Genomic DNA, 27,955 nt, shown 5'->3' with positions numbered 1-27,955 from the left:
GCACACGGACTCCATACGTGTTCACAAGAAGAAAATCACATCGAAATTATTTGCATGCAGAAGCTTTTGCATCATCATATATGCATGCCCCACTAGCTACGTACGACGTACTACGTGCATGGACACGTGCATGCACGCACCACCGTCCGCCACCCTGCAGTGCAATGCTGCAAGAACACCTATCATTCCTTCTTGCCATCTCTCTCGCTCGCTGGCTATTTATACCCCCGCTCCATGGCCATGGATTTCCATCTCCACCACCACACAAGCTAATCAAGCTACCTTTCTAAAACTCTCGGCTCCTTCCTAGCTCCAAAGTTGCTAGCAAGCAAGCCGGAGCACTAGATCCTCGATGGCTCGCGTGGCACTGCTAGCCGTGTTCGCCGTGCTCGCGGCACTGGCGGTGGCGGAGATGGCGTCCGGGGCGGTGACCTGCGGCGACGTGACGTCCGCCATCGCGCCGTGCATGTCCTACGCGACGGGGCAAGCGTCGTCACCCTCGGCGGGGTGCTGCAGCGGGGTGAGGACCCTGAATGGCAAGGCGTCCACCTCGGCCGACCGGCAGGCGGCGTGCCGCTGCCTCAAGAACCTGGCGGGGTCGTTCAAGGGCATCAGCATGGGCAACGCCGCCAACATCCCCGGCGAGTGCGGCGTCTCCGTCTCTTTCCCCATCAACAACAACGTCAACTGCGACACGTACGTACATCCTCCACTCCTAACTTGAAAGATTATATTCTAAGTACTCATTGGCCATTTAATCTTAATTAGTAAGTATAAACAGTAAGACTAATCGTTGAGTTTTGTGTCTGTGCGTTTGCAGCCTTCACTAAGTTATCTACCAGCATCATCATACAGCAGGCTGGCTGGCCGACTCGGTGTCTACGGTTGCTGCTCTCTGCGTGTGTTCGTTGTTGTTTTCTGCATGTGTTCGACCTCCATTTGTTGCCCTTGTTACAGATCGAGCAAATTACTGATCGAATCATCAATAAAATAATGTGTTGAGCAATTAAGTTTTATCACATTCGCTGTTATCCATAATCATTATAAACTATTCTCTGTTGGCACGCGAAATCGCCGCACAACACCAGGATATTTGTCGTGCTTTCGTGACGACGAACGATTGCTTTACGAGCAAAGCAACAATGATTTCCTCGCTTTTGTGGAGGAGAACCGGCCGCTTTTCAGCGCAAAACGGCAAAGATTACCAAACCCTAGGGCTGCTAGGGCTCGGCAGAGAAGAACGATACAGAAAAAGACATACGTAAAAAAATAATGTATTTGTTGATAGATCGATTGTTGGGGGCTTTTCCAATCGGCCGTGATCTTATATATAAGGCACGCTGGACTTCGACGTATACAAGGCAGTACTTGGCGTATACGAATAGAATTGCAAAATCTAAACCCATTAGAATCTAATCAGGTCATCCTTTAGACTACCATGTATAGTACTTGACGTGTTGAATTAGCCATCTAACCTGCATGGCGACCTCTCGTGGCCATATGCGCTCCTTGCCTTATCAATAATAAAATATTTCAGCCACGTCGCTATCACACCAGATAATTATGATTAATAATTCTCCCTTGTGTTGTTGCACCTTCACGTCCATGACTTTTGCTCATGCCCAATACTTCTCCTGGCTAGCCCCTAATCCAGGCAAAACTTCATATATTTGTGCGGAGTAAATAGCTTTGCTAGCCTGATCTGCCTCTTTAGTATATGTATTGTACTATGATCCAAGCCTGCATTTAAAACTAAATAGCAAGTGCAAAATATTTGCGTTAGCCATTAATCTAACCATAGTCATTTAAATTAATTTGGCCCATAAAATACCTAGTAGCCAAATTATATCATCAACACATGCCCCCCTGTTTTTGGTACAATTGCATTGACTAAAAACACTATTATAATACCTGAGAATGATGTCGTTAACTTTACCGGCTATATAATTGCTCAATGTCCAAAGAGCATATTGGGAAATTATTTTTCTTTAGGGCGATATTTGAAATAATATGTCGGCCAAATTTGCTTAGGACGATACTTGGAATAATATACCGGCCACATTACCTCAAGCCTGCTTGGTCATGCTAGAATAGTAGTTTTTTTAATATTTTCCATTGGGAGCCTTTGGCAACTTCTCCTCTGCATGTCGTCTTCAGCATCATTGATTTTTCTGGATCGAATAATCGCTTCTTCCCGGCTATCTCTTCCTTCATTTCAAATGCTCGTAGTCGCTGGACACGCAGTTTCTGAGTGTGTGTGAGTCCCGTTGGACACCACCGAGGTCTTGTTAGTCTCTGGTGCAGCTGACTTAATTCCGTTACCCCCGAGTCTCTCGGCATGTACTGACGTACTTCTGCTTTTATGGCAAATATTTTATCTCTGGCCGAAACACCTCTCTGGTGATCATGTGCATTACTAGCTTTAAATTTCTGGCCGCGTACATTGCCTAAATCCCAATCAGTGCTAGACTTGAAATTTCTGGACGCTCCTGGGCCACAACCTCCCATAAATAAATCAGCATATGAGCTTGCCGATTTAGACCGTTGATTAGTACCTGAGGATACAACGAATTCTTTGTCTGACCGTGCATGCATGCTCTGTCCAAAATTAATTTCCTTTCCAAACTGATTACATCGGCCGGTTTGCTGCAACTTCACACCATCACTATTCTCCTCTGTACCTATGGCTTCAATTTTCCCATTGTCTCTAGTAAATTCATCAACCAACTCACTAGTATGTACAATTTTCTTGTCTACACGTGTCTGCACACAAGACTCCAAATCATCATGTAAACTAATATCTTTTATTGCACTACTCTGGTTGTAGCCACGCTCAGTTTCATCATGTGCTTTTGCATCACTTTTACAATTGATCGGCACCCACTTAAACTTTTGACCACCTATATGAACTTCGCCATCTGCAATGTGTACCAATGACCGTTTCCTTTGGACAACAATTGTATCATGTGATCTAGCCGCCTCACCGAACCAGGCCTTTTTCTCATGCATGTTTGGTCTGAACATATGCCTCGGTGGAACCAATCCTGGGTGAAAATAAACTGGCCCTGTAGGATATGGCGCCCAAGGATTAATACCCCATGTAGGAAATTGTGGGCACATAGGAGGTGCACAGCCCCAACATGTCGGCTCCATTGCAGTATTGGGCTGTTGGTCATATAAATCTCTTTGCCATTGCTCATGACCGCCAGGTCCAGAAGGAGATCTAAACACATTGCTGGTCCTGCGTGAGGTGTACTTTTCCAACAACATGCTAACTGACGGCTTTGCTCTTGGAGCTTGTTTCCTTCTTCCATTGACTTTCCAAACTCCTACTTCTGGATTTTTTTGTTTGATTATCCTTGGACAAGCATTATCATCAACAACATTTTTCTTTCTTGCGGATTCGGTCTGATCCGACCGAATAAGCATTTTTTTACTCTCAAGCACGACCACATTGATAGGAAAAGCGTCACTATCGAGCTTCATCTTAGAACTTTCTGTAAACGTCAATCGTCCTTCATTAATGGCCGATTGCACCTGTTGACGAAGCATGTTACAATCATTAGTAGCATGAGAGAAAGAATTGTGCCACTTGCAATAAGCTCTCCTACCCAACTCTTCTGTAGGTGGAATTACATGACCCTCTCTCACTCTAATTAATTTATTTTGCAGTAACATATCAAAAATTCTATCACACTTACTAACATCAAAAGTGTATTTAGTTTCATCTCTTCTAGCAGGTGTGGGTTTCAAAGCAGAACATGCAAAGGGCTTTGACTTTGACGCTGGAATCCATTCGGCTACACATATATTAACGTCAACTTCACTAGTCGAATTACTATCATAATCGAAGGCATTACCTACATGATTATCCTTCTCATTATCAATATTATCTTCAAACTGGCTATATTGTTTAATCTCTTTAGTCTGGTTTTCTTGCACCAAAGCCTTCTGCAAAACTTGATTAACATCTAAAAATTCTTGCCCTTCTAGTTTATCCTTAATATGAGCGAGAAGACCCGAAAAGGCAAGATCGGCTAAATCCTTTTCGGCTATGGTCAAGCTGAAACATCGGTTTTTGACATCCCTAAACCTCCTAATATAATCATGAACGTGCTCATTATATTTCTGCCTAACCATAGTTAAATCTGAAAGCCGAAGTTCTGTTTCACCGCTATAAAAGTACTCATGAAATTTTTGCTCCAATTGTGCCCATGTTGAAATAGAATTAGGAGCAAGCGATGTAAACCAAGTAAATGCAATACCGGACAAAGACAACGGAAATAATTTAATCCTATAAACACCCGATGTGCCGATATCACAACATTGGGCTAAAAATTGTCCGATATGCTCGAAACTGGATCTACCATCTTCCCCTGTAAACCTAACAAAGTCAGGAATTCTAAAATCGCCAGGATAAGCCATCGAATCGAAGTAATCAGGGTATGGTTTTTGATATGCACATGCTTTACTCTTAGGTTCTAAACTGAATTCTCTTAGTATACTAGCAAGCTTATCCTTAAAATTATCATTCGGCTGTAGAGAACTAGTTTGTGGAGCAGATGGAACGCTAGCACGTGATGGAAACTCCGGCAAATAAATTTGAGCTTGTGATGCTTGCAACGGAGACCCATTAAAATATGAATCGGGTACCGGCCCGCACGGAATCCCGGTACTAACAGTCAACAACGGTGGTGTACTATATTCTACAGTTGGATAAAAAATTGTTGCAAACTAGAATTAGAACTAGCACTTCGGTTATTGTTGTTGTGATTTTGTGGAACCAAAGTTGAGACAGTAGGAGCAACTACGCTAGGCATAAAATTATTAGCCGAACTGCTCACATAGTTCCGGCCACCTTGATCGCTATTTAAAGGAACATGGGGCTGCACAATGTTATTAGTTGATGCTCTAGGTGTATGAATATTACTAGGAAAGTTAATGAAGCCACTATTCTCAATCGGTCTTTTCTCAGAATAATCATCGTTGATTTGCAGCACTAACGACCGAACATGACTAGGTAAAATATTTTCAAGATCTTTGTGAAGCTGCTCCTTAAATTCTTCAATTCTATTAGCTACTGATTGAGTAATTGTGTGTGTCGTAGTTTTCACATCAGAATCATACTTGGTAGCTACGCACACATCAATAAGATGAGAAATTTCTTCGGTTGACTTTTTTATCTCGGTGTTGATCAAATCTGAAGGGTTCGGCACGTGTACCTTCTTGACGATGCCGATCCTTGTCTTGCAGTATCCAGTCAACTTCAATTTTAGTCGCTCGGCCATCTCTTTCTTAAGCTCTTTTTCAAGCTCCTGGCGATCATCTTCTGATAGATCGTCGAGTGTGACGGCGATGACGTTCCCCGGGTAGATGTCGCTCCTGTTCCTGGACTCGGTACTCATCGTGCGCCTCTTCTTCTTCCCGTCCCCAACGGAGTCGCCAATTGTGTTGGTATGCGAAATCGCCGCACAACACCAGGATATTTGTCGTGCTTTCGTGACGACAAACGATTGCTTTACGAGCAAAGAAACAATGATTTCCTCGCTTTCGTGGAGGAGAATCGGCCGTTTTCCAGCGCAAAACGGCAAAGATTACCAAACCCTAGGGCTGCTAGGGCTTGGCAAAGAAGAACGATAGAGAAAAAGACATACGTAAAAAAGTAATGTATTTGTTGATAGATCGATTGTTGGGGGCTTTTCCAATCGGCCGTGACCTTATATATAAGGCACGCTGGACTTCGACGTATACAAGGCAGTACTTGGCGTATACGAATAGAATTGCAAAATCTAAACCGATTAGAATCTAATTAGGTCATCCTTTGAACTACCATGTATAGTACTTGACGTGTTGAATTAGCCATCTAACCTGCATGGCGACCTCTCCTGGCCATATGCGCTCCTTGCCTGATCAATAATAAAATATTTCGGCCATGTCGCTATCACACCAGATAATTATGATTAATAATTCTCCCTTGTGTTGTTGCACCTTCACGTCCATGACTTTTGCTCATGCCCAATACTTCTCCTGGCTAGCCCCTAATCCAGGCAAAACCTCATATATTTGTCCGGAGTAAATAGCTTTGCTAGCCTGATCTGCCTCTTTAGTATATGTATTGTACTATGATCCAAGCCTGCATTTAAAACTAAATAGCAAGTGCAAAATATTTGTGTCAGCCATTAATCTAACCATAGTCATTTAAATTAATTTGGCCCATAAAATACCTAGCAGCCAAATTATATCATCAACATTCCCTCTGTAAAATAAATATAAGAATGTGATCTAAACGCTTTTATATTTCTTTACGGAGGGAGTAGTTTCTTGCCTGCATGTTGCTGCTGAAAATTTTAGCAAGTTTTATGAACGTCTTTGATACCAACATGGCACATTTGTAATTTTTTAGGAGTCATTTTACAGTGCATCCGGACGATATGGACCGTCTGTCGGAGCGAATTCGACGGTCCAGATCCGATGCAATACACTGATGTCACGTGTATTATATCAGACCCCGAGGGGCATTTTCGGGAGAAAAAAATATTTCGAACTGATATGATTTTCCCTCCCAAATATTTCGAGGGTATTCTCGGTACGAATTTCAGGGCTATTTTTGGTTCGATATTTATCCCGTTCGCTAGGGTTTATTCCTCGCCGCCGCTACGGTTTTAATCCTCGCCGGCAGGATCTAGCCACTCATCGCGGCCCCTCCCTCCCTCGTCGCCGGCAGGATCTAGGCGCGCGTCGCGGCCCCTCCCTCCCTCGTCGCCGGCAGGATCTAGGCGCGCGTCGCGGCCCCTCCCTTCCTCCACCCCAATTCCCTCGCGATCTCGCACCATCTTTTCAACGAACACGAGAGGAGGCCCACTGCCCTCCCCGCGGCGGCCGCCGGCGAAGAGTCGGCGCCATCCCACCTCCCAGTCCTCCATGCGGGTGCCTATAGCCACAAGGTTATAGGCAACCTGTTTCCCACACCCCAATTGGTTGTTTGCGTCCTCTACATATCATTTCTCAGCCATGGCTGCAGCTTTGATCTGTCCATGCATTTCGTCCGATGGCAAGGTGGTTGGGTATGGATCATGTTCTGTGGGACTAGATGAAGCTGGCCGCCGGCCTTGATGGACAGCCCCATTTGTCCAACCCCGATTGCTTGATCTACGAACGTTCAATCGTTGCATTCAACGTGTATTCTTTCAATTTGGCTGATAGGTGAGATTTGGAGATCAATAGAGATGATAAGCTATTAATTTTGGAATGTACTATAAACAATTAATAGCTTGTGTTGCTCAATATTTATGATGCTCGCTTCTTCTTGTGCAATTGCTGGACTGGGATCAACAGACTTGACATGTGCTTTATATGAAAATTTAGATTCACATGGGATATCCACCTTTTCAAGATTGTTGTTAAGTCTTATTATGATGTTTTAGCCTTGTTAAAGGGGGAGTAATGGTCCTCGCAAAAAGCAGACAGAAAGGAATGAGCATTCGATTCTTCCATATGTTGCATTTCATTCTTCCGTGTTTAGTTATGTCCAACATTTGTTACATGCACACATTTGACAAGGTTAGTACAAGTAGTAATTTTCCTCTGTTTTGCAGGGCTATGACAGAACATGCTATGTGATTCCCTGAGGCAGGATGGATGTACCATGGCCACACCACTGTGCTCCTAAAGGTGATCGCTTCAATTCAGCGTTGCAGCACCTGCGGAGGCCCCCTATGGTACGTGCTGTTACTCTTGTTATCCTATGCTCTATTTTTTGGCTTTGCGGCCTGCCTACGAGACATAGCTAGGACTGCGTGTTGAATCTGGCAGTATTTTTGACTTCTGTTGTGAGGCTATGCTCATGCTTTAATAAATTTTTCTCTCGTATGAAAATAGACATATCATAATCCATTATTCTTCTAGGGTTGCCCCAGGCACCATTACTGTCACATGGTAGTAAAAAGCAAATATAGATTTCTACGAGATCCCGTAGAGACCAAATTTATTTCAAGCAAAATATAGTAACCAATATTATTGAAGTTTTACAACTTGACTCATGTGCAATGGACTAAGAACACGGCTAGGAAACCTTCTTCGGGACTAAAACCCAACCACACCCTACTCTATCGCTTTATGGCCAAGTGTACACTCCACATGTAAGAATGAACCACAATGCTGGACTAACTGCTTGCATCCTCGTCGTCTTCAACCGCAGCTGCATCCGATTGCCTAGCATGGTACTGCTTGAACCTAGTCCTGTATTTCATTTTGTTGTAAGGTGAATCGACAAGCACAACAGGTAGCTCTCTTCTGAATTTTTTGATGTAGGCCTGCATGCGAGGATATGTTAGTATCGTTCCATATGTTTCAGAAAATGACAGAATTTTAGGTGTTACTCTACGTACTTCGTCATATTGCAACCTCAGTTTTACTCCCGTAAATAATTCGATGTTCTTCAGCATGTACAGTGCACAACAAGAACTGCAACATTTTATGTTGTTAGATCAGCATTTCAGATATTAACAATCTAAAACAAAAACAAAAGCTAATATTGTTGACTGGCGTCTCATCGGATTTTGGCACATTAATATTCCGTACTGGCCATTGCGTCACGTTAATGTCTTCCCATGCATTGCTTTCAATCCCATTGACTCGCATCGCTGCTCTAAGATGTGCTTCCATCCCCCACGTACCTGCAAGCCTAATGGGCTGAGAAGTTGCCTACGACTAATACTTACATACGATGTTAAATCCTTTCTTATAATTAAATATATTGAAATTCTCACCACGTTATTTACTTCTCTGGGTATCATACAGTGGAAAAGTGAATCAAGAACCTGAATCTCCTTCCTTCTGGGGTTTACAACCACAAGGAACCAGTGGGTGTTTAAACTATTCGTAGGTAGGAAAACCTGGAGTGCACAGATAATTAGATCAACGTGCATAGTAATAAAAAAATCTGTTCTACGTCAGCATAAAATACCATATCATGTTTCAGGTAGGTGGTGCCTTGTGTTGTTCCAGGAATGCCTGCCAAAGCGTCCTCGTAGCACTCCTCTATCCTACCATCTCTTTCGAGCTTAGCGACACCGGCCACCCTCTCAATGTAAACCAGTTGGCCGTCCCTTGTGTCAATTGGTTGATCATGACGCATGAGCTGGATCGCAGCATCAACCACCTACAACAATAATCAAGTTAATTGTATTGTACAAAAATGAAACTTCATAAACTAATTTGTGAAATACTATCTTACTTCGTCACCCAACCATACGCCATCTTCAGATTCATCTTTATGGGTGAGGCATTGCAAATGCTTTGATAGCACGACAATGTCATCAACTAAGACCATTTGTTTTTCACGATTTGTAGTGTTGATCAGTGACGCCACGAAATCCTGTCGAACCACGTCTAGCTGGTCCCTCTGGGTTTCAGGAACTTCTGACCTCTTTTTTAAGTTGCTAGAGCCGATTTTCCTCTTTTTACTGTTCGTGTCCTCGGAATCATTTGTACACTCTGATGGAGTCTTGTTTTTCCTTTTTTCTTCTTCTCAGTGTCGTACGAAGCATACTCATCATTCTTAAATAATTGCAATACCACCCTTTTCTTTTCGCCCCCATGATTTGGTGGCGTCAATTCAACCACACTTACTTGTTGCTGCTTTTGAAAGGATTCATCATGGCTGTCATCATCTATGAAGGCATGGGGCTCTTCAGGATCTCGCGATCCCGTAGCCTTCACAGAGTGCTGCTTACTCCGTCTGTTGAACGGATTCTGTCAGACGAAATAAACCGCGTGTTAGCCTTTAGCAGATTCTTGCTCAACTATAGGTGAAATGTGCATCACCTAGAAATCTTCAAGGCTTGTGGTGGCTTTGGAATGCGTTTGCTTATCAAAACTAGGAGCCCCCTGGACACCTCTTTCAAAAGCTTATGAACAACACTGAGATCCTGTTTGATTTTTGCAGCAGCTCTTTCGAATGCTTCATCCTGTACGTGGAAGATCAAATGTTATTTCTGAAACGACAATGATTGTTTCATAATTAAGTTAACATGCGTATGTCAAAATCTTCATCAAGGTTCTTCATGGGGGGCTCCATGTCATCATTTTTTATTCCCTGCTTACAATCATGCTTAGCAGCGACCTCCGTGAGATCCTTTTGTTTCCCCTGGTCAGAAGCCTGCTCAGCATTCTCAACAGAGGCCTCCATTGGGTGTGAAGGTGTCCCGATGTCAGATAGATGTATGTCCTCCACTCCTGGAAATATTCCATCGTGTTTTTTCTTTAAAAAATACATGTTAGTCTGGGGTGTTTTGATAGTAAACTAAATTAGAAAAAAACTTGTACACGTAAATTTCCGATTATATATACTAATCTCATAATTCTAGGCTTACCTTCAATTCTTTGGTGAGGTCCTCCGTGAGCTTGCCATTTGTACAGGTACGCCTAAGGCACTCATCCATTTTCTTTTCAAGGGTGCACATCCTATGGGTTTGTTCTGTACCAGACTCCCGCACGAGGGAGGCAACTTCTTGCAAATCAGTCAATACACGTCTGACGAGTACCTTAATCTGAGACTTTGAAACAGTTAGAATCATATAACTTCATACTAGTTGGAATGTTACAATATATATTTGTGCCTGATGTAACTCATTTACCTGAGCGCCAGTCTTCGGTTTGGCCAGCGTACCATCTCGTGCTGGAATGAAAGGCCTCATCAGGTCTTCAACATGCTGCAGTTTAGTGTCGTTATGATTTAGAATATATATATGTTACATAATCTAGGCAATGTGCTGACATTTTACCTCTCCAACTCCCAGATAACTATTCTGGATTATATTGTCAACCTTTTTTGCCTTCTCCTTGCTCCAGTTCTGGATCAGCGGCCTTAACCTTGATTCATACGAGATGCTAGAGTCCAATTGGTGCACTCTGAACTTCTCGTAGTACCATGTCTGCATGACAACAAAAGCAGTTTACAAACATTTCCGTACATTATGTAATGTATGTTAGGTAACTGATAATTGTACTACTACGAATTACCTATAGCAGTGGGAGATTCCCCTCCAGAATTGCCTCACCATTTACAAAATTCTTCACGCTATCCAAGATTTGTGCCCTTTATCGTCTCAATGTTTCTAACAAACCCAATATATTTTTTATCCACATACTCCTCTTTTGTTCGGCATACATATTTGCCTATGGTGTACAAGACAAATGGCCTGACAAAATTTGGTGTGCTGTCGACTTTCATCTTGGCTAGCAATCCTTTGAAAGTTATTTTGGTGTCATTACGGTCGTTCAGTTTCTTCCACAACTCCATATTATCATCAAGATTTGAAGGGACGTGCTTCTTCCCATGGCAGGGCATGCCTGTTATATGCGCTACATCTTCTAGTGTGATCCTACATGGTCTCCCATTGATGATAAAGGCATCCTGCTCTGCATCATATGAATTAGCGATGGCCAGGCAGAGTACACGTCTAATTTTGATGCTAGGTGTCTTGAGAAGTCCACCCTGTCCTATGAACTCGATATACATCCTTTGCTGCGTGTTTAATCCGTTTATGAACTCCTCATATGGCGGCAAAGAAGCATCCTGGGTTCAATGGATGTGCAAGTGTGATTAGATTCAGCATGGTATACAATTTAAACACTCATACAGACGATATAGCTTATATATACCAACATGAAAATTGTGCTCTACGCTACTGCATGAGGTACAAGCATGCTGAGTTCCATGTATGTGCAAATACTATCATGTGATTCAGCTTGGTTACGTTTGAACGGTCATCTAAGGTAATCTCCATTGCAAGGCACTTATCTGAAATAAAATAAATATTGGAAAATAAAAAACTATCCAACCGTGGTCTCCTCAACTCTAGGCGCTAATCATGGTCAGTAGTATGGAATTAAAACATGGGCCATCGATGCCTTCCATAACTCGTGCGGAAGGAAAAAAAGAAGGCAAGCGCCCGCTGCACTAATTGGCATCGACAAGACCAGACGCTAAGATTTAGCCTGGAATTAATCAATGAACTGCCAATCTGGTAGGAAACAAATCCTAGCGCCCTCCCCTAACGCCCCCAACTTTATTTGTTTAAAAACATGCTGAGTTACATGAATATGCAAACAACGAGTGGGGTCGCAGCAAGAGATAATGGGAGGAAGATCGTGGCACGAAAAATAGCAGCGGCTGAGATCGTGGGGAGTTACCAGAGGATTCATGTTTGGCTCCGTCGTTCGGTCTTGCTGGATTCCTGGGTTGCTCCGTCCTTCTGTCTTGCTGGTTTGGGCGGCGCAGAAGGATGAACTATGATCTACGAGGTTTCAAAGGATCCCTGTTTATAGGGATAGTAACAACCCGGGCATATATCTATGTATAGATTTCTTTGGTTGGAGAAAATCAAGGGAGGGGACCCACCTGGTTGAATATTAGGGGGGGGGGCGTGGAGAGTTTAGCAAAGGTAAGTTATGGTTTAAAAAAAACCAAGGTAAGTTGCGTAACAACACGTAGGTCTCCTGAGAATCACGATCATCAAAAAGATATCGTTCCCGTTTCTTTGAAAATCAGCCAAAAGAACTGGACCGCTTTTATTATTGCTTATAAGTAGTTCACTGGACCTCTTTTAGGATGAAAACTGGTTCTAAAGTCAACTAAGATTGAGTCTTCACACGTGAAGTATTTTACTCTCTTGTGAAGCTATTTTATTGCCCATCCGATCTTGCATGCTCATGCGCATACCTTTTTTCCTCGTATATGTGAGACCAAATTTTGTTAATAATACTGAATCATGTCTGGTGCTGCTCAAGATGGCACGACACCATGGTTTTTACTTCGGTGAGATTTCGATGAAATAACTTAACTTCATTCATTTCAGCACTCACTACAATATTTGCCTTTTAGCCAAAATATTTCAGCCTCACTGAATTTCGGCCAAAATATTTCAGCACTCGCTGAAATTTTTCTAAAACTTCTAACTAGCGATGTTAAAAAAATTCTGAAACTTCTAACTAGCAATGCCAAAATATTTCAGCACTCGCTGAATTTTTTCTGAAACTTCTAACTAGCGATGTTAAAAGAATTCTGAAACTTCTAACTAGCGATGTTACAAAAATTCTGTAACTTCTAACTAGCGATGTAATTGTTCTGAATCTTGTCCAGACTCCGACGACACTTAAATATAAATTTAAGAATTCAGTTAAACTTCCTAAGCTTCAAAAGTTCTGGTTGTAAAAAGCAAATATATGTTTCAGCGTCTCCCATGCAGACCAAATTTATTTCAAGAATAGTATTTGGAACCAGTACTGTGAAATATTACAACTTGATTAATCCGCACTGGCCTATGAACATGGCTAGGAAACCTTCTTCGGGACTAAAACCAAACCACACCCTACTCTACCACTTCATAACCAAGTGTACACTCCAGATCTAAGAATCAACCACTGCTGGACTAACTGCTTGCATCTTCATGATCTTCAATCGCAGCTGCAGCCGATAGGCTAGCATTGTACTTCTTCGGCCTTTTCATGGACTTAAATTTGTTGTAGGGCGAATTAAGAAGGACAACAGGCAGCTCTCTTCTATAATTGTCAATGTATGCCTGCATGGGAGGATATGTTAGTATCATTCCATATGTTTACAAAATTGACAGAATTTTAGGTGTTACTCTATGTACTTGGTCATAACGCAGCGTAAGATCTTCTCCCGTAAAGAATTTGATGTTCTTCAGCATGTAGAGTGCACAAGAAGAACTACAACAATTAATTATGTTAGCACCATTTCACGTATTAACAATGAAAAACATATTTAGAAGCTAATACTGTTGACTGACTTGTCATCTTGTCTTGGCACAGGAACATGCTTTACTGTGCATTGGGTCACGTTAATGTCTTGCCATGCATGGCTTTGTGGTCCATTGATTCGCAGCGATGCTCTCAGATGTGCTTCCACCCCACGTATCTGCCAAAGTCCATGGTATGAGAAGTTGCTCACGGTTCAAGGTTAGGTATGATGCTAAATGTTGTGTTATATTGAAAGACGTTTATAATCTCACCACGTGAACCACTTGTGTGCTTACTACGTAGCTGAAAAGTGAATAAAAAATCTGAATCTCCCTCCTTCACGGGTTTACAACCACAAGGAACCAGTGGGTGTTCGCCATGTTCATAGGTAGAAAAACCTGGACAACAAAGATGATTACATCAACATGCATAATAATTAGAAAAATAAATGTGTTTATGTCATAGTTAGATGGTACCAGATCATGTCTGAGGTAGTTGTCTCCTTTTGTTGTTCCATGACTGCCCGCCAAAGCGGCCTCGTGGCAGTTTTGGATCAGCGTCCTTAACCTTGATGCATACGAGATGGTATAGTCCAATTGGTGCACCCTCCACTTCTCGTAGTACCACGTCTGCATTACAACAAAAACAACTTAGAAAATTCTCCATAAAATTAAATGTATGGTATGTTAATAATGATTGTATTACTTGCAACAGTGCTAGGTTGCCCTCCAGATTTGCTCCACCATTTACTAGTCCTTCCTTCCCATATCGTTGCACGTAGAACTTTCCAGCACGAAAATTAGCGCAAGTTTCATTACAAAGAGAGGCATTCATGACTAAAAACTGAAGGCATGCACGATCTCCCTTAAGTTTTGCTAAAGCACATCTGGATGTGCTCTAAGTATTGCTTATCTAAGTCCTATGTCATTGATTTTATGCTAAGATTCATGCAAGCCTTTTTTGTCCTTTTTTCTTTTCTTTCTAGAAACACCCATATCCCTTTGGTAGAATGGGATTGCATGCAGACTTGGGAAGGAGGGAGTATACAGAATACAAGGATCTCCATCGTTACCGGAGGATTCTGTCGATGGCGACCGGCTCCATTGCCGTTCGATTTCATCTTTTGCTTCGCCGGTTCTCCGACGTCACCAACCTGGGAGCTACTTTGGGCGGCGTGCGGTTGTAATTCGGTGTAGTCATGGAAGGCTAGGTGTGGGGTGGAAGTATATGATCTATGCCGTGAAAAGCTTCGTATTTATAGGGGATTCTCTAACAACCGATCACAAGGAAATATTGGGAATTTGGGATCTGACGAAGAGGTAGTTTTAGATCACGTAATGTTTATTTATAGGGGATTCTCTAACAACCCACCACAAGGAAATATTGGGAATTTGGGATCTCACGAAGAGGTAGTTTTAGATCACGTAATGTTTTTTTAGCTAGTTTTTTATTTTGCGAATTTTTTAGCAAGTTTAGATCAGTAATCTCAACCGTGAAGCGTTTGGGCTTCTTGTGCTTTCTTATACTGGCCTATTATAATGGGATGAGCCCATTTGAAATGTGAACATGAGAAAAGAAGCGAGGACTCCAACGGCTGCGACGAGCCCCATCCCAATTATTTGTGAAGTATTTTACTCTCTTGTGAAGCTATTTTATTGCCCATCCGATCTTGCATGCTCAAAATCATACCTTTTTTCCTCGTATCTGTGAGACCAAATTTTGTTAATAACACTGAATCATTTCTGGTGCTGCTCAAGATGGCACGACACCATGGTTTTCCCTTCGGTGGGATTTCGATGAAATAACTGAACTTCATTCATTTCAGCACTCACTGCAATATTTGCCTTTCAGCCAAAATATTTCGGCACTCGCTGAAATTTTTCTGAAACTTCTAACTAGCGATGTTAAAAAAATTCTGAAACTTCTAACTAGCGATGTAATTGTTCTGAATCTTGTCCAGACTCCGATGACACTTAAATATAAATTTAAGAATTCAGTTAACCTTCCTAAGCTTTAAAAGTTCTGGTTGTAAAAAGCAAATATATGTTTCAGCGTCTCCCATGCAGACCAAATTTATTTCAAGAATAGTATTTGGAACCAGTACTGTGAAATATTACAACTTGATTAATCCGCACTGGACTATGAACATGGCTAGGAAACCTTCTTTGGGACTATAACCAAACCACACCCTACTCTACTGCTTCATAACCAAGTGTACACTCCAGATCTAAGAATCAACCACTGCTGGACTAACTGCTTGCATCTTCATGATCTTCAATCGCAGCTGCATCCGATAGGATAGCGTTGTACGTCTTCAGCCTTTTCATGGACTTAAATTTGTTGTAGGGCGAATTAAGAAGGACAACAAGCAGCTCTCTTCCATAATTGTCAATGTATGCCTGCATGGGAGGATATGTTAGTATCGTTCCATATGTTTTTCCATATGTTTACAAAATTGACGGAATTTTAGGTGTTACTCTACGTACTTGGTCATAACGCAGCGTAAGATCTTCTCCCGTAAAGAATTCGATGTTCTTCAGCATGTAGAGTGCACAAGAAGAACTACAACAATTAATTCTGTTAGCACCATTTCACGTATTAACAATGAAAAACATATTTAGAAGCTAATACTATTAACTGACTTGTCATCTTGTCTTGGCACAGGAACATGCTTTACTGTCCACTGGGTCACGTTAATGTCTTGCCATGCATGGCTTTGTGGTCCATTGATTCGCAACGATGCTCTCAGATGTGCTTCCACCCCACGTATCTGCCAAAGTACATGGTATGAGAAGTTGCTCACAGTTCAAGGTTAGGTATGATGCTAAATGCTGTGTTATATTGAAAGACGTTTAAAATCTCACCACGTGAACCACTTGTGTTCCTACGTAGCTGAAAAGCGAATCAAGAATCTGAATCTCCCTCCTTCTGGGGTTTACGACCACAAGGAACCAGTGGGTGTTCGCCATGTTCGTAGGTAGAAAAACCTGGATAGCAAAGATTACATCAACATGCATAATGATTACAAAAATAAATGTGTTTATGTCATGGTTAGATGGTACCAGATCATGTCTGAGGTAGTTGTCTCCTTTTGTTGTTCCATGAATGCCTGCCAAAGCGGCCTCGTGGCAGTTCTCTACCTTACCATCTCTTTCGAGCATAGCGACGCTGGCCACCCTCTCAATGTAAACCAGTTGCCCGTCCCTTATGTCCTTAGGATGATCATGACGCATGATCTGAATCACAGCATCAACCAACTAAAACAAAATTCAAGTGAATTGTACTGTGCAAAAGAAAATTGATAAAATAATTTGGCAAATATCTTACTTCGTCACCCAACCATTTGTCATCTAAAACTCCATCTGTCATGGTGAGGCATTGCAAATGCTGCTGTAGCAGAACAATGTCATCAATTACCACCAATTGTTTATCAAGATCTGAGGTGTTGACAATTTTGGCCAGGGATTTCTGTCGAAACTTGTCAAGGCCAGTCTCCAGCCTCGAAGCACCTGTGTCTGTATCTTTAAAAATGCTTGCACGGTTTTTCCTCTTTGTATTCTTTGTGTCCTTCGTTGGTAGACTCCGATGGAGTCCTGTTTTTCTTTCTCTTCTTATCACTATCGTACAGAACATAATCTTCATTGCACAATAATGAAGATGCCACTCTTTTCCGGATGCTCGTACGAGTTGGTAGCATGGAATCAACCACACTATCTTGTCATTGCTTTGCTAACGAATCATCATAGTTTTCCTCATAAACTAGGAAGACATGGGTCTCTTCCGGCTCCCTTATTGTCTTAGCCTTGGCAGACTGGTGTTTGCTTTTGGTACCTGCCTCTCCCCCCACCTCAATACTGACATCTTCATCATATTGATCTATTCTTTCTTCAGCCTTTCGCACATTCTCATTGTGCCTCAAATTCAGAGGATCCTGTGATTTGAAATAAAGCACTTGTTAGCTTGCAATCTGCGCGAAAAAACCCAGTTAACTTTAAAATGTGCATCACCAGGAAAGCTTCAAGGCTTGTGGTGGCTTTGGAATGCTTTCGCGAATCCAAACTCGGAGCACCCTGCGAAGCATCCAGCTCTTTATAAAGCTGTGAAACATTCTTGAGACTCTCCTTGCAAGCTGCAGCAACAACTCTGTCTTCTTCGTCCTGAACGTGGAAGATCATATGTTAACTACGAATCTGCATTAACTTAAAACAAAATCAGTTAGATGTGAAATGTGTATCATCATGAAAGCTTCAAGGCTTGTGGTGGTTTTTGAATGCTTTCGCGATTGCAAATTAGGAGCAGGCTGCAAATCTTCAGCTACATTCTTCATGGGGGCATCGTTATCTTTTTGTATTCCCTTAGCAGATATGCCTTTGGCAATGACCTCCGTGTCTTTTTTTTGTTTTTGCTGGTGAGTAGTATTCTCTCCTGGGACCTCCATTGGGTCCGCAGGTACTCCCAGGTCAGATAGCTGTATGTCCTCTACTCCTGGGCGATCAGCATCAAATATTCCATAGCGGTGGTTCTTTAAAAAAATGTGTTAGTGTGGAGAGTATTGATAGTAAAAAAAATTATAGATACTCATAATGGTATACTTACATTGAATTCTGTGATGAGGTCGTCCGTGCGTCTGTCGTTCGCAAGTGTACACCTAAGGCACTCGTCCATTTTTTTTTCAAGGGTGCTCATCCTATCAAATTGTTGTGCACTGGCTTCCCGCACAATGGAGGCAACTTCTTTCAAATAAGCCAATACACGGCCCATGAGTGCCTTATCCTGCAAATTACAAGCAGTTAGAAGCATATGACTTCGATTGTACTTGCAAAGTTACAATATATATTTGTGCCTGATGTTCAACATTTACCTAACCGTCAGTCTTTGGTTTCACCGGCGTCCCAACTGGTGGCGGATTGAAAGGCCGCAGTAGGTCATCGACATACTGTATGTTAGTGTCGTTAGTATCATTCAAAACATATGGTAGATAATCCAGGCACACAGTACTAACACTTTACCTCTCCAACCCCTATATAATTTTTGTTGATTATGTTGTCAACCTTCTGTGCCTTCTTGTCACTCCAGTTTTGGATCAGCGGCCTTAACCTTGATGCATACGAGATGGTAGAGTCCAATTGGTGCACCCTCCACTTCTCGTAGTACCACGTCTGCATTACAACAAAAACAACTTAGAATTTTTTTCATAAAATTAAATGTATTGTATGTTAATAATGATTGTATTACTTGCAACAGTGGTAGGTTGCCCTCCAGATTTGCTCCACTATTTACAAATTTCCTGACGCTAGTCATAAGATGGTCAAGTGTAAGCTGTCCAAAATTGGCGCTCTTTATTGTCTCAACGTTTCTAACAATCCCAAGGTATCTGTTGTCCACATACTGCTATGTTGTCGGGCATACATATTTGCCTATGGTGTACAAGACAAATGGCCCGACAAAATTAGGTGTGTTGTTGCCTTTCATCTTGGCTAGCAATCCTTTCAAAGTTACTTTTGTGTCATTGGGGTCTTTCAGTTCCTTCCACAACTCCAAAGTATCATTGTGATTTGAAGAGACGTGATTCTTCCCCATGCAGGGCAGGCCTGTTATATGCTCCACATCTTTTAGTGTGATCCTACATGGTCTCCCATTAATTATAAAGGCATCCTGCTCTGCATCATATGAATAAGCGATGGCCTGGCATAGTAGACGTCTCATTCTCATGCCAGGAGTCTTGAGAAGTTCACCCAGTCCAATCAACTCGATGTACGTCAGTTGCTGTGTTTAATTCTTTTATGAACTTCTCGTATTGCAGCAATGAAGCAACCTGAGTTCCCTGAATGTACAAATAGTGTGATTAGATTCTGTATGGTATTCATTTAAACACGCATAGAACCGACTAGATCTAATCTATGCCAATATCAAAATTGTGCTCTACAGTACTGCATGAAATTATAGAGCTTCTAGGCCATATAATGAACACCAGACATAGAAAAACAAGCTATCTCTGTCGGCAAATTGACTGACAATAGTATAGATTTTTAGTAGAAAGAGCAGACTTTGGTCTATGTACACTACTAAAGTTTCAGGCGTCACGCTTACGAAAATAATTGCATACATGAACACAAGATCAATAGTTTATAGATAATCACCACATTAGGAATGTAACATGTGATCCTACTGTCCATCTTTCTCTTTAGTTTTCTCCTTTCTTTCTCGTCAACCTAAAATTTAATATAGTACATACATTTGATGTTCTCAATGCCAAATAAGTGAGGCGTGCAACTTACGTACAAAACTACTTTGTATTCTGTCTACTGCGTATTTGATTAGGCATTTAGGAGTACTACGATTATTTTGTTGATTCGGTTGCTGGTTTTAAACAAAGTTGAATTACTAGTCCTTCCTTCCCATATCGTTGCACGTAGAACTTTCCAGCACGAAAATTAGCCCAAGTTTCATTACAGAGAGAGGCATTCACGACTAAAAACTAAGAGAGGAAGGTATCCACGATCTCCCTTAAGTTTTGCTAAAGCACATCTAGATGTGCTCTAAGTATTGCTTATCTAAGTCCTATGTCATTGATTCTACGCTAAGATTCGTGCAAGCCTTTCTAGACACCCATCTCCCTTCGGTAAAATAGGGATAGTTCGTTATGGCTGTAACTAAATGAGATCAAAAAGAAGTGCGCCGTAAATAATGGGATTGCATGCAGACTTGGGAAGGAGGGTGTATACTGAATACAAGGATCTCGATCGTTACCGGAGGGTTCTCTCGATGGCGACCGGCTCCATTGCCGTTCGCTTTCATCTTTTGATTCGCCGGCTTCTCCGACGTGCCCTTCTCTTTCGTTGGCTTCTCTGATGTGCCCTTCTCTTTCATCTCAGGATTCGCCGACGCAGGCTTTGAAGATGACGGCTCCGTCGGCTTCACCGACCTGGGAGCTACTTTGGGTGGCGTGGGGTGGTAATTCGGTGTAGTCATGCAAGGCTAGGTATCGGAGGCGTGGGGTGGAAGTATACGATCTATGCCGTGAAAAGCTTCGTATTTATAGGGGATTCTCTAACAACCAATCACAAGGAAATATTGGGAATTTGGGATCTCAGGAAGAGGTAGTTTTAGATCACGTAATGTTTATTTATAGGGGATTCTCTAACAACCCACCACAAGGAAATATTGGGAATTTGGGATCTCACGAAGAGGTAGTTTTAGATCACGTAATGTTTTTTTAGCTAGTTTTTTTATTTTGAGAATTTTTTAGCAAGTTTAGATCAGTAATCTCAACCGTGAAGCGTTTGGGCTTCATGTGCTTTCTTATACGGGCCTATGGGATGAGCCCATTTTAAATGTGAACATGACAAAGGAAGCGAGGACTCCAACAGGCGGGACGAGCCCCGTCCCAATTATTTAGGACGGGCATGCGCGAGGGCGCTTCGTCCTCACTGCCACGACTCTCCAAAAACGGTTCCTCTGCCTCTGCGTCCTCTCGATTCCATCTTCCTCTGTGTCGCCCACTCTCCCAACAATCTGGCTTCTGGAACGGTGAGTTCTCCTTCCTGTCAATTTTGTTAGTAGTTCTCCAGTAGCAGCACATATGATGGCCTTCTTCTTGTCAATTTCTTGTTCTCCTGCTTCTTTATTTTGTGCGCACAGATTCATCTGCCTGCAAGATGTAGTCCGTTGCCTTATGAAATTTTGCACACAGATTCATCTGCATGCAACGTCTAGTCCGTTGTCTTGTCAATTTCTTGTTTTTCTCCTGCTTCTTTAGTTTGTACACACACTTTCATCTGCATGGGCGATGAACAATTCATAGATACATGTTTATTCTTGATTGTTGATGCAGTTCTTTAGATAAATATTTCAAGAGCGTAAATTTTGATTGTTAATTCGCATATACTCCCTCTGCAAGGAAATATAACAACTTTTGGTTCACTGCTTTAGTGATTTCTTTACAGAGGGAGTACTTGTTTAGTTCAAATTGTTCATGCACTTGTTTACATAAACTTTCAATAGCGCCAGAATTCCTATACTATCTGCCGTCATATTCATCTCGGCTTATTGTTATCATGTTATTGCCATGCTTCATGTCTTATACTGGTTTCATCAATTACAGTCCTTCGACATGGTGTTCGAGGATGATTATGCTGCTAGGGCAGATGGAAATACCGAAATTTGTGTGAAGTACACGAACAAGGCTAGCTTTGTTGAGTACTGCATTGGCATATTCAAATACTGGCTGCGGAACGACGACCAGAAGATGGTTGCACTAGCTGTGGAGTACACCTGGCCTCGTGGTCCGACACAGATGGCGGCCGTGGTCCATTTATGCGTTGGCATCTACGTCCTCGTGTACCCCATAAGCGTTGCTGATGAGCACTGCAGCCTGCTTGCCGCCTTCCTGCTCGACGAGGAGTACACCTTTGTTGGGGTGGACATCAACAATGACGAGAAAAAACTCAAGCATGTTGGTCTGGTGGTACAAAACTTTGTGGATATCCAGAATATGTGGAGAGTGCCTGATCCAGTGACGATTAAGCCAAAGTATGGCTTGGCTGACTACGCTGGTTCCATCATCCACCACAACTACAACAAGATGAAGGACGCTCTCACAGAAGATGACCACCATATATGGGCAGAAGCACCCTTGCCCTTGAAGAACATCTATTATGCTTCCATGGACGCGTATGCCACCCACGACGTATACAGGCGGTTGGTGAACTTCCAGAAGGGGTTCGAGAGTCAGCGCCAGCATCTCGCCAAACCATCTAGGCGGTCAAAGAAGTCCGGAAGGAAGAATGAATCAACCTAAAATGTTTCTTCTATTTATCCAGCTGATAGTCTGTAAACTTTATTATACTGCTAGTAAGTCGTAAGTTCAAATTTCCTGCAAGTTGAATCATCCTTTATTCTAGCTGTCTTGCCTAATTTGATCCACGTTCACGAGATATTATACTTAAGACGTTTATTTTGTTTCGGTTTCTCTAGCTATGATACAGAATGCGATAGCCATTTTTACCAAAAGATTATTTCAGATTTATAATGAATACTGTTCTCAACTGGGTTTGAATAGAGAAATTTTATTTTTTAATTGCATAGAGAAAGTTCATTTTTTAATCAAAAGAAGGGTCGCCCTCTCTGATTTTCCATTAATAGAAACCACATGGTCTTTCAAGCCCCTGATACAAACTACAGCTAGAAACTAAAGTAATCAACTAGCAGCACAAATCATACATGGTAGCAAGCCCAGCCAGACTTAACATGAAGGTCCAAAAAATAAAACTACGGCAGAGATGCGCAGGCGACACCGCAGTACCCTGTGACTCCACACTTGCGATGAACTGTACAATTCACCTGCTACATGCTCTAGCCTGCGCATATAGACCATCAACACCTCTTTGCTCCCAACATCAGCACCTCTTTGTTTACCACCTTCATCTGCAATATAGACCATCCCATGATGCACAAGCAAATTAGCTAAACAAGAATCATAAGATCACTATACCATTTATTTTGTAATCTCACATTATTCCTGCATTGCCAAAGAGTCAAGAACACAACTGATGCCCTTCCCGCATCTCCTACGCAAACACTCATAGGTAGTTCTACCATCTTAACTCCATGATTTAAAATATTAATAAAACCCCCTCAACGATTCCATTTGCATTACCATCGTTCATGAGGATAGCCAGGGAAACAGCAGCCAATAAAGCAACCACCTGTGAAAGACCTATTTTGAGTCCTGAATAGGGCCGAATCCTAGCATTTACTCTAACTGCAACATGTCCTCCTCTCATAGTCATCATCACCCAAGACATAATGAAGACGTAACCCCATAGATACATAACTGCTATCAAAATAGTTTTCGCACTATACCTAGTGTAAAGGACACTCTTGCGTTGTCGTGCTACATTTGTGGCTCCTCGGTCAGCATGTTCATAACCACCTCGATCTGAAGATCTTCACGGGTGGTGGTCTTGAAACCGAAAAGAACGGCTTTATGAACCTTAAGCTCTTCACTGTCAACAAAATCACTCCATCCCTTGCTGAAGATGATGCGGCCATCATCACACTTGTGGTACTTGACCGGCATGAAACTGTCCTTGCACAGCCGAATGCCAGCAAGCCCATCTCCCAGTATCTCCCCATCTCCTGGGGTCTTCAGGGCGTCGACAACTTTCACCGGTAATCTCTGTATGCACCGTCATAGGAAGAAAAATTATCAAATATGTGAAGGAGCAGTAAACAAAAGGATCTTCAGCTACATCTACATATATTACATAAGGATCTTCAGTTATGGGAAACAAAAGGATATGCAAAAACACACATCAGTGTATTCACTGGTTTCAGCTACAATAGCATATCATTAAACTTTCTCTCCATGAAAAAACAAAGAAAATTGCATACAAAATAGAAAATACTAGTACACCAAAAACATACCATCGTCTTTCCTGCTATGTTCGACTTGGTGAAGCGGTGGACAAAAAATGCACCTATATAACCTTTCTTCATCGCCAAAAGGTCATGTAGGTTACGCTCCTCTTGCTTCGTAAGATTAATTCCCTTCGTTATGACAGCTAATTCTAGAGGATCTTTACGCTCTTCGTTTTGATCGCATGTCCTTGGCAGGTTGCAGCAGTACACCAAGGAATGTCTTCAGTCAAATCGAAGGAGACATGGTCGCCTTCTCGCAGGTCGAAGTCTTCAAAAAACCTGCACCAGTTTTCACCACAGATGATCTTCCTTGAATTCCCTTTGTACACGCCAAAATCATACATGCGGCTCCCTCTCGCTTGAAAAAGCAATGAACTGTCTGGGATGGCGCTGAACTGGTGCCTTGCGTAGCATGGAACGATTTGTAGATGTAGAATTTAATTGCTATTTATTTCCTACATATTGTTAATCTTCAAAGTAGAGGGGAACAAACACAATACAAGTAAAAAATGACATGATTATTTATACCAGAGCTGAAGTGTCCCCATCTAGCCTGATGGTAAATGTCAACCCATCAGCATTGGGCCTGTTGCAGTCCTGTCGACAGGTTATGCACACCACCTGTGTAAACAAAATAAAATGAAGAAAAGCAAAGGATGATAATTTAAGAAAAGGGCTTATGCATGTAAACACACTAGGCAACAATCATACAGTATAATCAACGAAGGTACTGCATCAGTAATCAACAATCATACACTTGAACTGAGCGGGTGGCTCGCCCTCCACTCCTCATAACCCCGCAACGCAGCGCGTGCCCGCCGCACCACAGCTTGTTCAGACATGTCCTTCTCTTCATCCTCGACCGGCAGCATGGTCTCACCCCGAGCGTCAACGCGCGGCATTGGCCCCTCCTCCTCTTTAGCACAACTGAGGTAGTGTCTGAGACTGAGCAGTAATCTCTGAGAAAAGTCCTATGAAAACATAAATCCTACTACTGCTGTTACTCGGCCCACCCGAATGTACACACGCACACCTTCAACATACAGCCCATCTACATACATCCGCATCCAACAATATGTTCCTTGAAAAAGAAAAGAAAATCTGTTCTGGACGGACGAAGGATCGTCAGGGTAACCAACTCAATTAGCCACTTGTCTGTCATGTTGGAGAAAATGAACTTACTTCACTTATTCCTGGTACTACATAACCACACAAAATAAAGACTAAAATAATTCCTAAAAACTCTGATATATTGTACGCCCTCACATTTATAATCTTTAAAATATGAACTAATTTGGGCAACAGAATTAAGAGTTTATTGTTATTTCCCTACAAAGATACAAATATTTGGATCAAATTTCATATTCTGCAAAAAAACACTGCAGTAAATATTATTCTGAGAAATGTTTAGTTGACTTGCAATCGAGGACTACAAGTTAATGACTGCCTTACTAAACCCAACCTAATTTTGGCCTAAAAAGGAATTTAATCCACTAGCCCAGCTTATAAGTTTTGAGCCCACCCTCTGGTTTCTTCCTGGATTCGCCACTACACAAGGCCAATATTTTTTAAAGTTTTTAAAGGACTATTTGCTGAAATTTGCTGCTATTGTGTTACGCATCTGCACTTGTTCATTGTTATGAAAACCCTGGAATACCGAAACCCTAGAAAAAATACCCAGCTAGCCACCGATGTAGAAAACTTCCTTCAATCTCTGCATCGCCTTCCACCTAACCTCCGATTTAAAAATCCTAACTATCTAATCTTTGACTTTGAAAACCATATCCAACTCCCGAAACGGCAACACAACAAGGAACAAAGAAGTCGAAGATTACAAGTTAGGGTTTCTCACTTCACCTAGTCGCCGGTAGTCGCTAGGTGCTTGCTGGCGGCCTCCCAATCTCACTCCGCGCTCTTGTGCTCCAACCGTCGAGAGCGGCCAGGCGAGTAGGCGGCGGGGTCGCGGCGGGGTGGTTTGTGGGGAGCGTGGGGTGAGGGGGGGGGGGGGGCGGGGGTGTGTGGGCGATGGGGGTGATGACACGGACCCTATTCGTGTCAAGCACAGAAAATAACGGCCCGTGGGTCCAGTTCATAAAGAAACAACCAAACAGGCCCACAGGCCGCTTACCAGTCACAAAGTAAAACCCTATGTTACTAATAAAAAAACACAAAGCAAAATCCTTTTGTCTAAAAAACAAAAACAAAGGAAAATCGTAAAAAAAGAGGGAAATCCTTTTTGGGTGAGTTCAATGTGAACGTGATGGTGAGAGGCTCAAGGAGGAGTTTTGTGCATTTACAACACCTTTGTTTTAGAGAGAAAAATGCACCTTACAATGTGAAATTATAAAATCGTTATTAATAAGTGCTGAAAATTCCTTATTTATAAAAAATTGTTTCTTTCCAGAAAAAACAAACTTCAATAATGGGGGTAGGTAAATGCGTCGCCTTTCTCGCCCCCCCCTCGCATATTCGGGCCATTTACCGCATTTCTATGGTTGTAACCTCGAAAGTTCAAGATCTTATGCGGCCACCATGAAATCATAGCAGGGAATGGGATGAGTGCCCCATGTTAAGCTCTTTGGTCCATATATGTGCCATATGCTACCAATGGGAGGCGTGGCCTCGAAGCCGTTCTCTACGGCTATGATGCCCGTCTGCTGTCGTTATAATCAATGCAAATTCGTGAGGGGCTAAAAATTCACCGGACCTGGTGTGGTGTCATTGTACAACCCCTAGAGGGTGTGGTAAAACATCGAGAGCAGCATGCATTGGCCCTCACATAGGTTGTGTGCAAACGGGGCCATATCGCATGTCGGATCAAGCCATCGAGAGAGAATGGGTCCGGCCTGTGAAAGGAGTGCGGGGCCCATTCCTTCATTTGCCTCAAATCTCGATGCCACGTGATGTTAGACCTAGTAACCAAGGCATGTCTCGTGCATCGCACTTAACTGGACCCGCAACATGCATGCACACATGTCCACGTATGAGTCTAAACGGCGGGGATGCATGGTTCGGGGACTGGCGTAAGTGGTGTGAGTCCAGTTTGGATCTAGCTACCAAGAGGTAACGCATGAGTCTAAACGTCTACCAAGAGGATGCATGTCCATGTATGAGTCTAAACGTCTACGTGATGCTCCACACGTGGGTCTAGACGGCGGGTATGCATGTGCTTTGGATATAGCTACCAAGAGGTAACGCGTCCGGTTTGTGTCTAGGCGGTGCTTCACGAGGCCTGGCGTGGTCTCGTCGTATGACCCATGAAGGGTGTGGTCAAACACCGAGAGCGGCACGCATAAGCCTAACGCGGGCTATGTGGAAGGCATGCCATATCGCATGCTGGATCTAGCCAATGAAGGGAACGAGTTCGGCATGCAGACGGAGTGTGGGGCCCGTTCCTTCATTTTCCTCAAAATTTGTTGCTGCTTCATGTGGGCCCTATCCAAAAAGGCCCGTCCAGTGCATCACACACAGCTGGATTCACACTATGCATGCACACTTGGCCACGTAGACACCCACCGTAAACCTTTAGCCAAGTTGACCCACACCATCCATCCACCCTTGAACCCACCTCGGTTCGTTGGATCTCCGACGAGTCCCTTCCCTCGGTATGCCAAGCATGTTAAAACGACACACGGCTACACGTCTTGCACAGCAAGATTGGCGCATCATGCACTAGTGCCAACAAACATGTCCAGCTGAGCATCTTTGCCCATTATCTGGATCGAGGCGGCTAGCGATGCATGTTGTCGGCCCGGTTGCCTAGCGGTGC

At 42.6% G+C, this 27,955-nt stretch overlaps 2 protein-coding genes across 2 annotated transcripts; both read left to right on the top strand.

The window, feature by feature from the left end:
- Window positions 1-242: 242 nt before the first annotated feature.
- LOC109736833 (non-specific lipid-transfer protein 3) lies at window positions 243-1,019 on the top strand. The gene is made up of 2 exons (XM_020296053.4): window positions 243-696; window positions 821-1,019. Exons 1-2 carry the CDS (start codon window positions 353-355, stop codon window positions 828-830), a joined length of 354 nt encoding a protein of 117 aa, XP_020151642.1. The 5' UTR covers window positions 243-352; the 3' UTR covers window positions 831-1,019.
- Window positions 1,020-21,877: 20,858 nt separating this feature from the next.
- LOC141041297 (uncharacterized) lies at window positions 21,878-22,564 on the top strand. Its single transcript, XM_073507433.1, has one exon. The coding sequence runs from the start codon at window positions 21,878-21,880 to the stop codon at window positions 22,562-22,564; it is 687 nt and encodes a 228-aa protein (XP_073363534.1).
- The last annotated feature ends 5,391 nt before the right edge of the window (window positions 22,565-27,955 follow it).

Source organism: Aegilops tauschii, chromosome 2 (assembly GCF_002575655.3).
Source record: "Aegilops tauschii subsp. strangulata cultivar AL8/78 chromosome 2, Aet v6.0, whole genome shotgun sequence".
Classification (NCBI taxonomy): domain Eukaryota; kingdom Viridiplantae; phylum Streptophyta; class Magnoliopsida; order Poales; family Poaceae; genus Aegilops; species Aegilops tauschii.
Note: the sequence above shows the minus strand (reverse complement) of the source record. Positions and strands in the feature narration are given on the sequence as shown.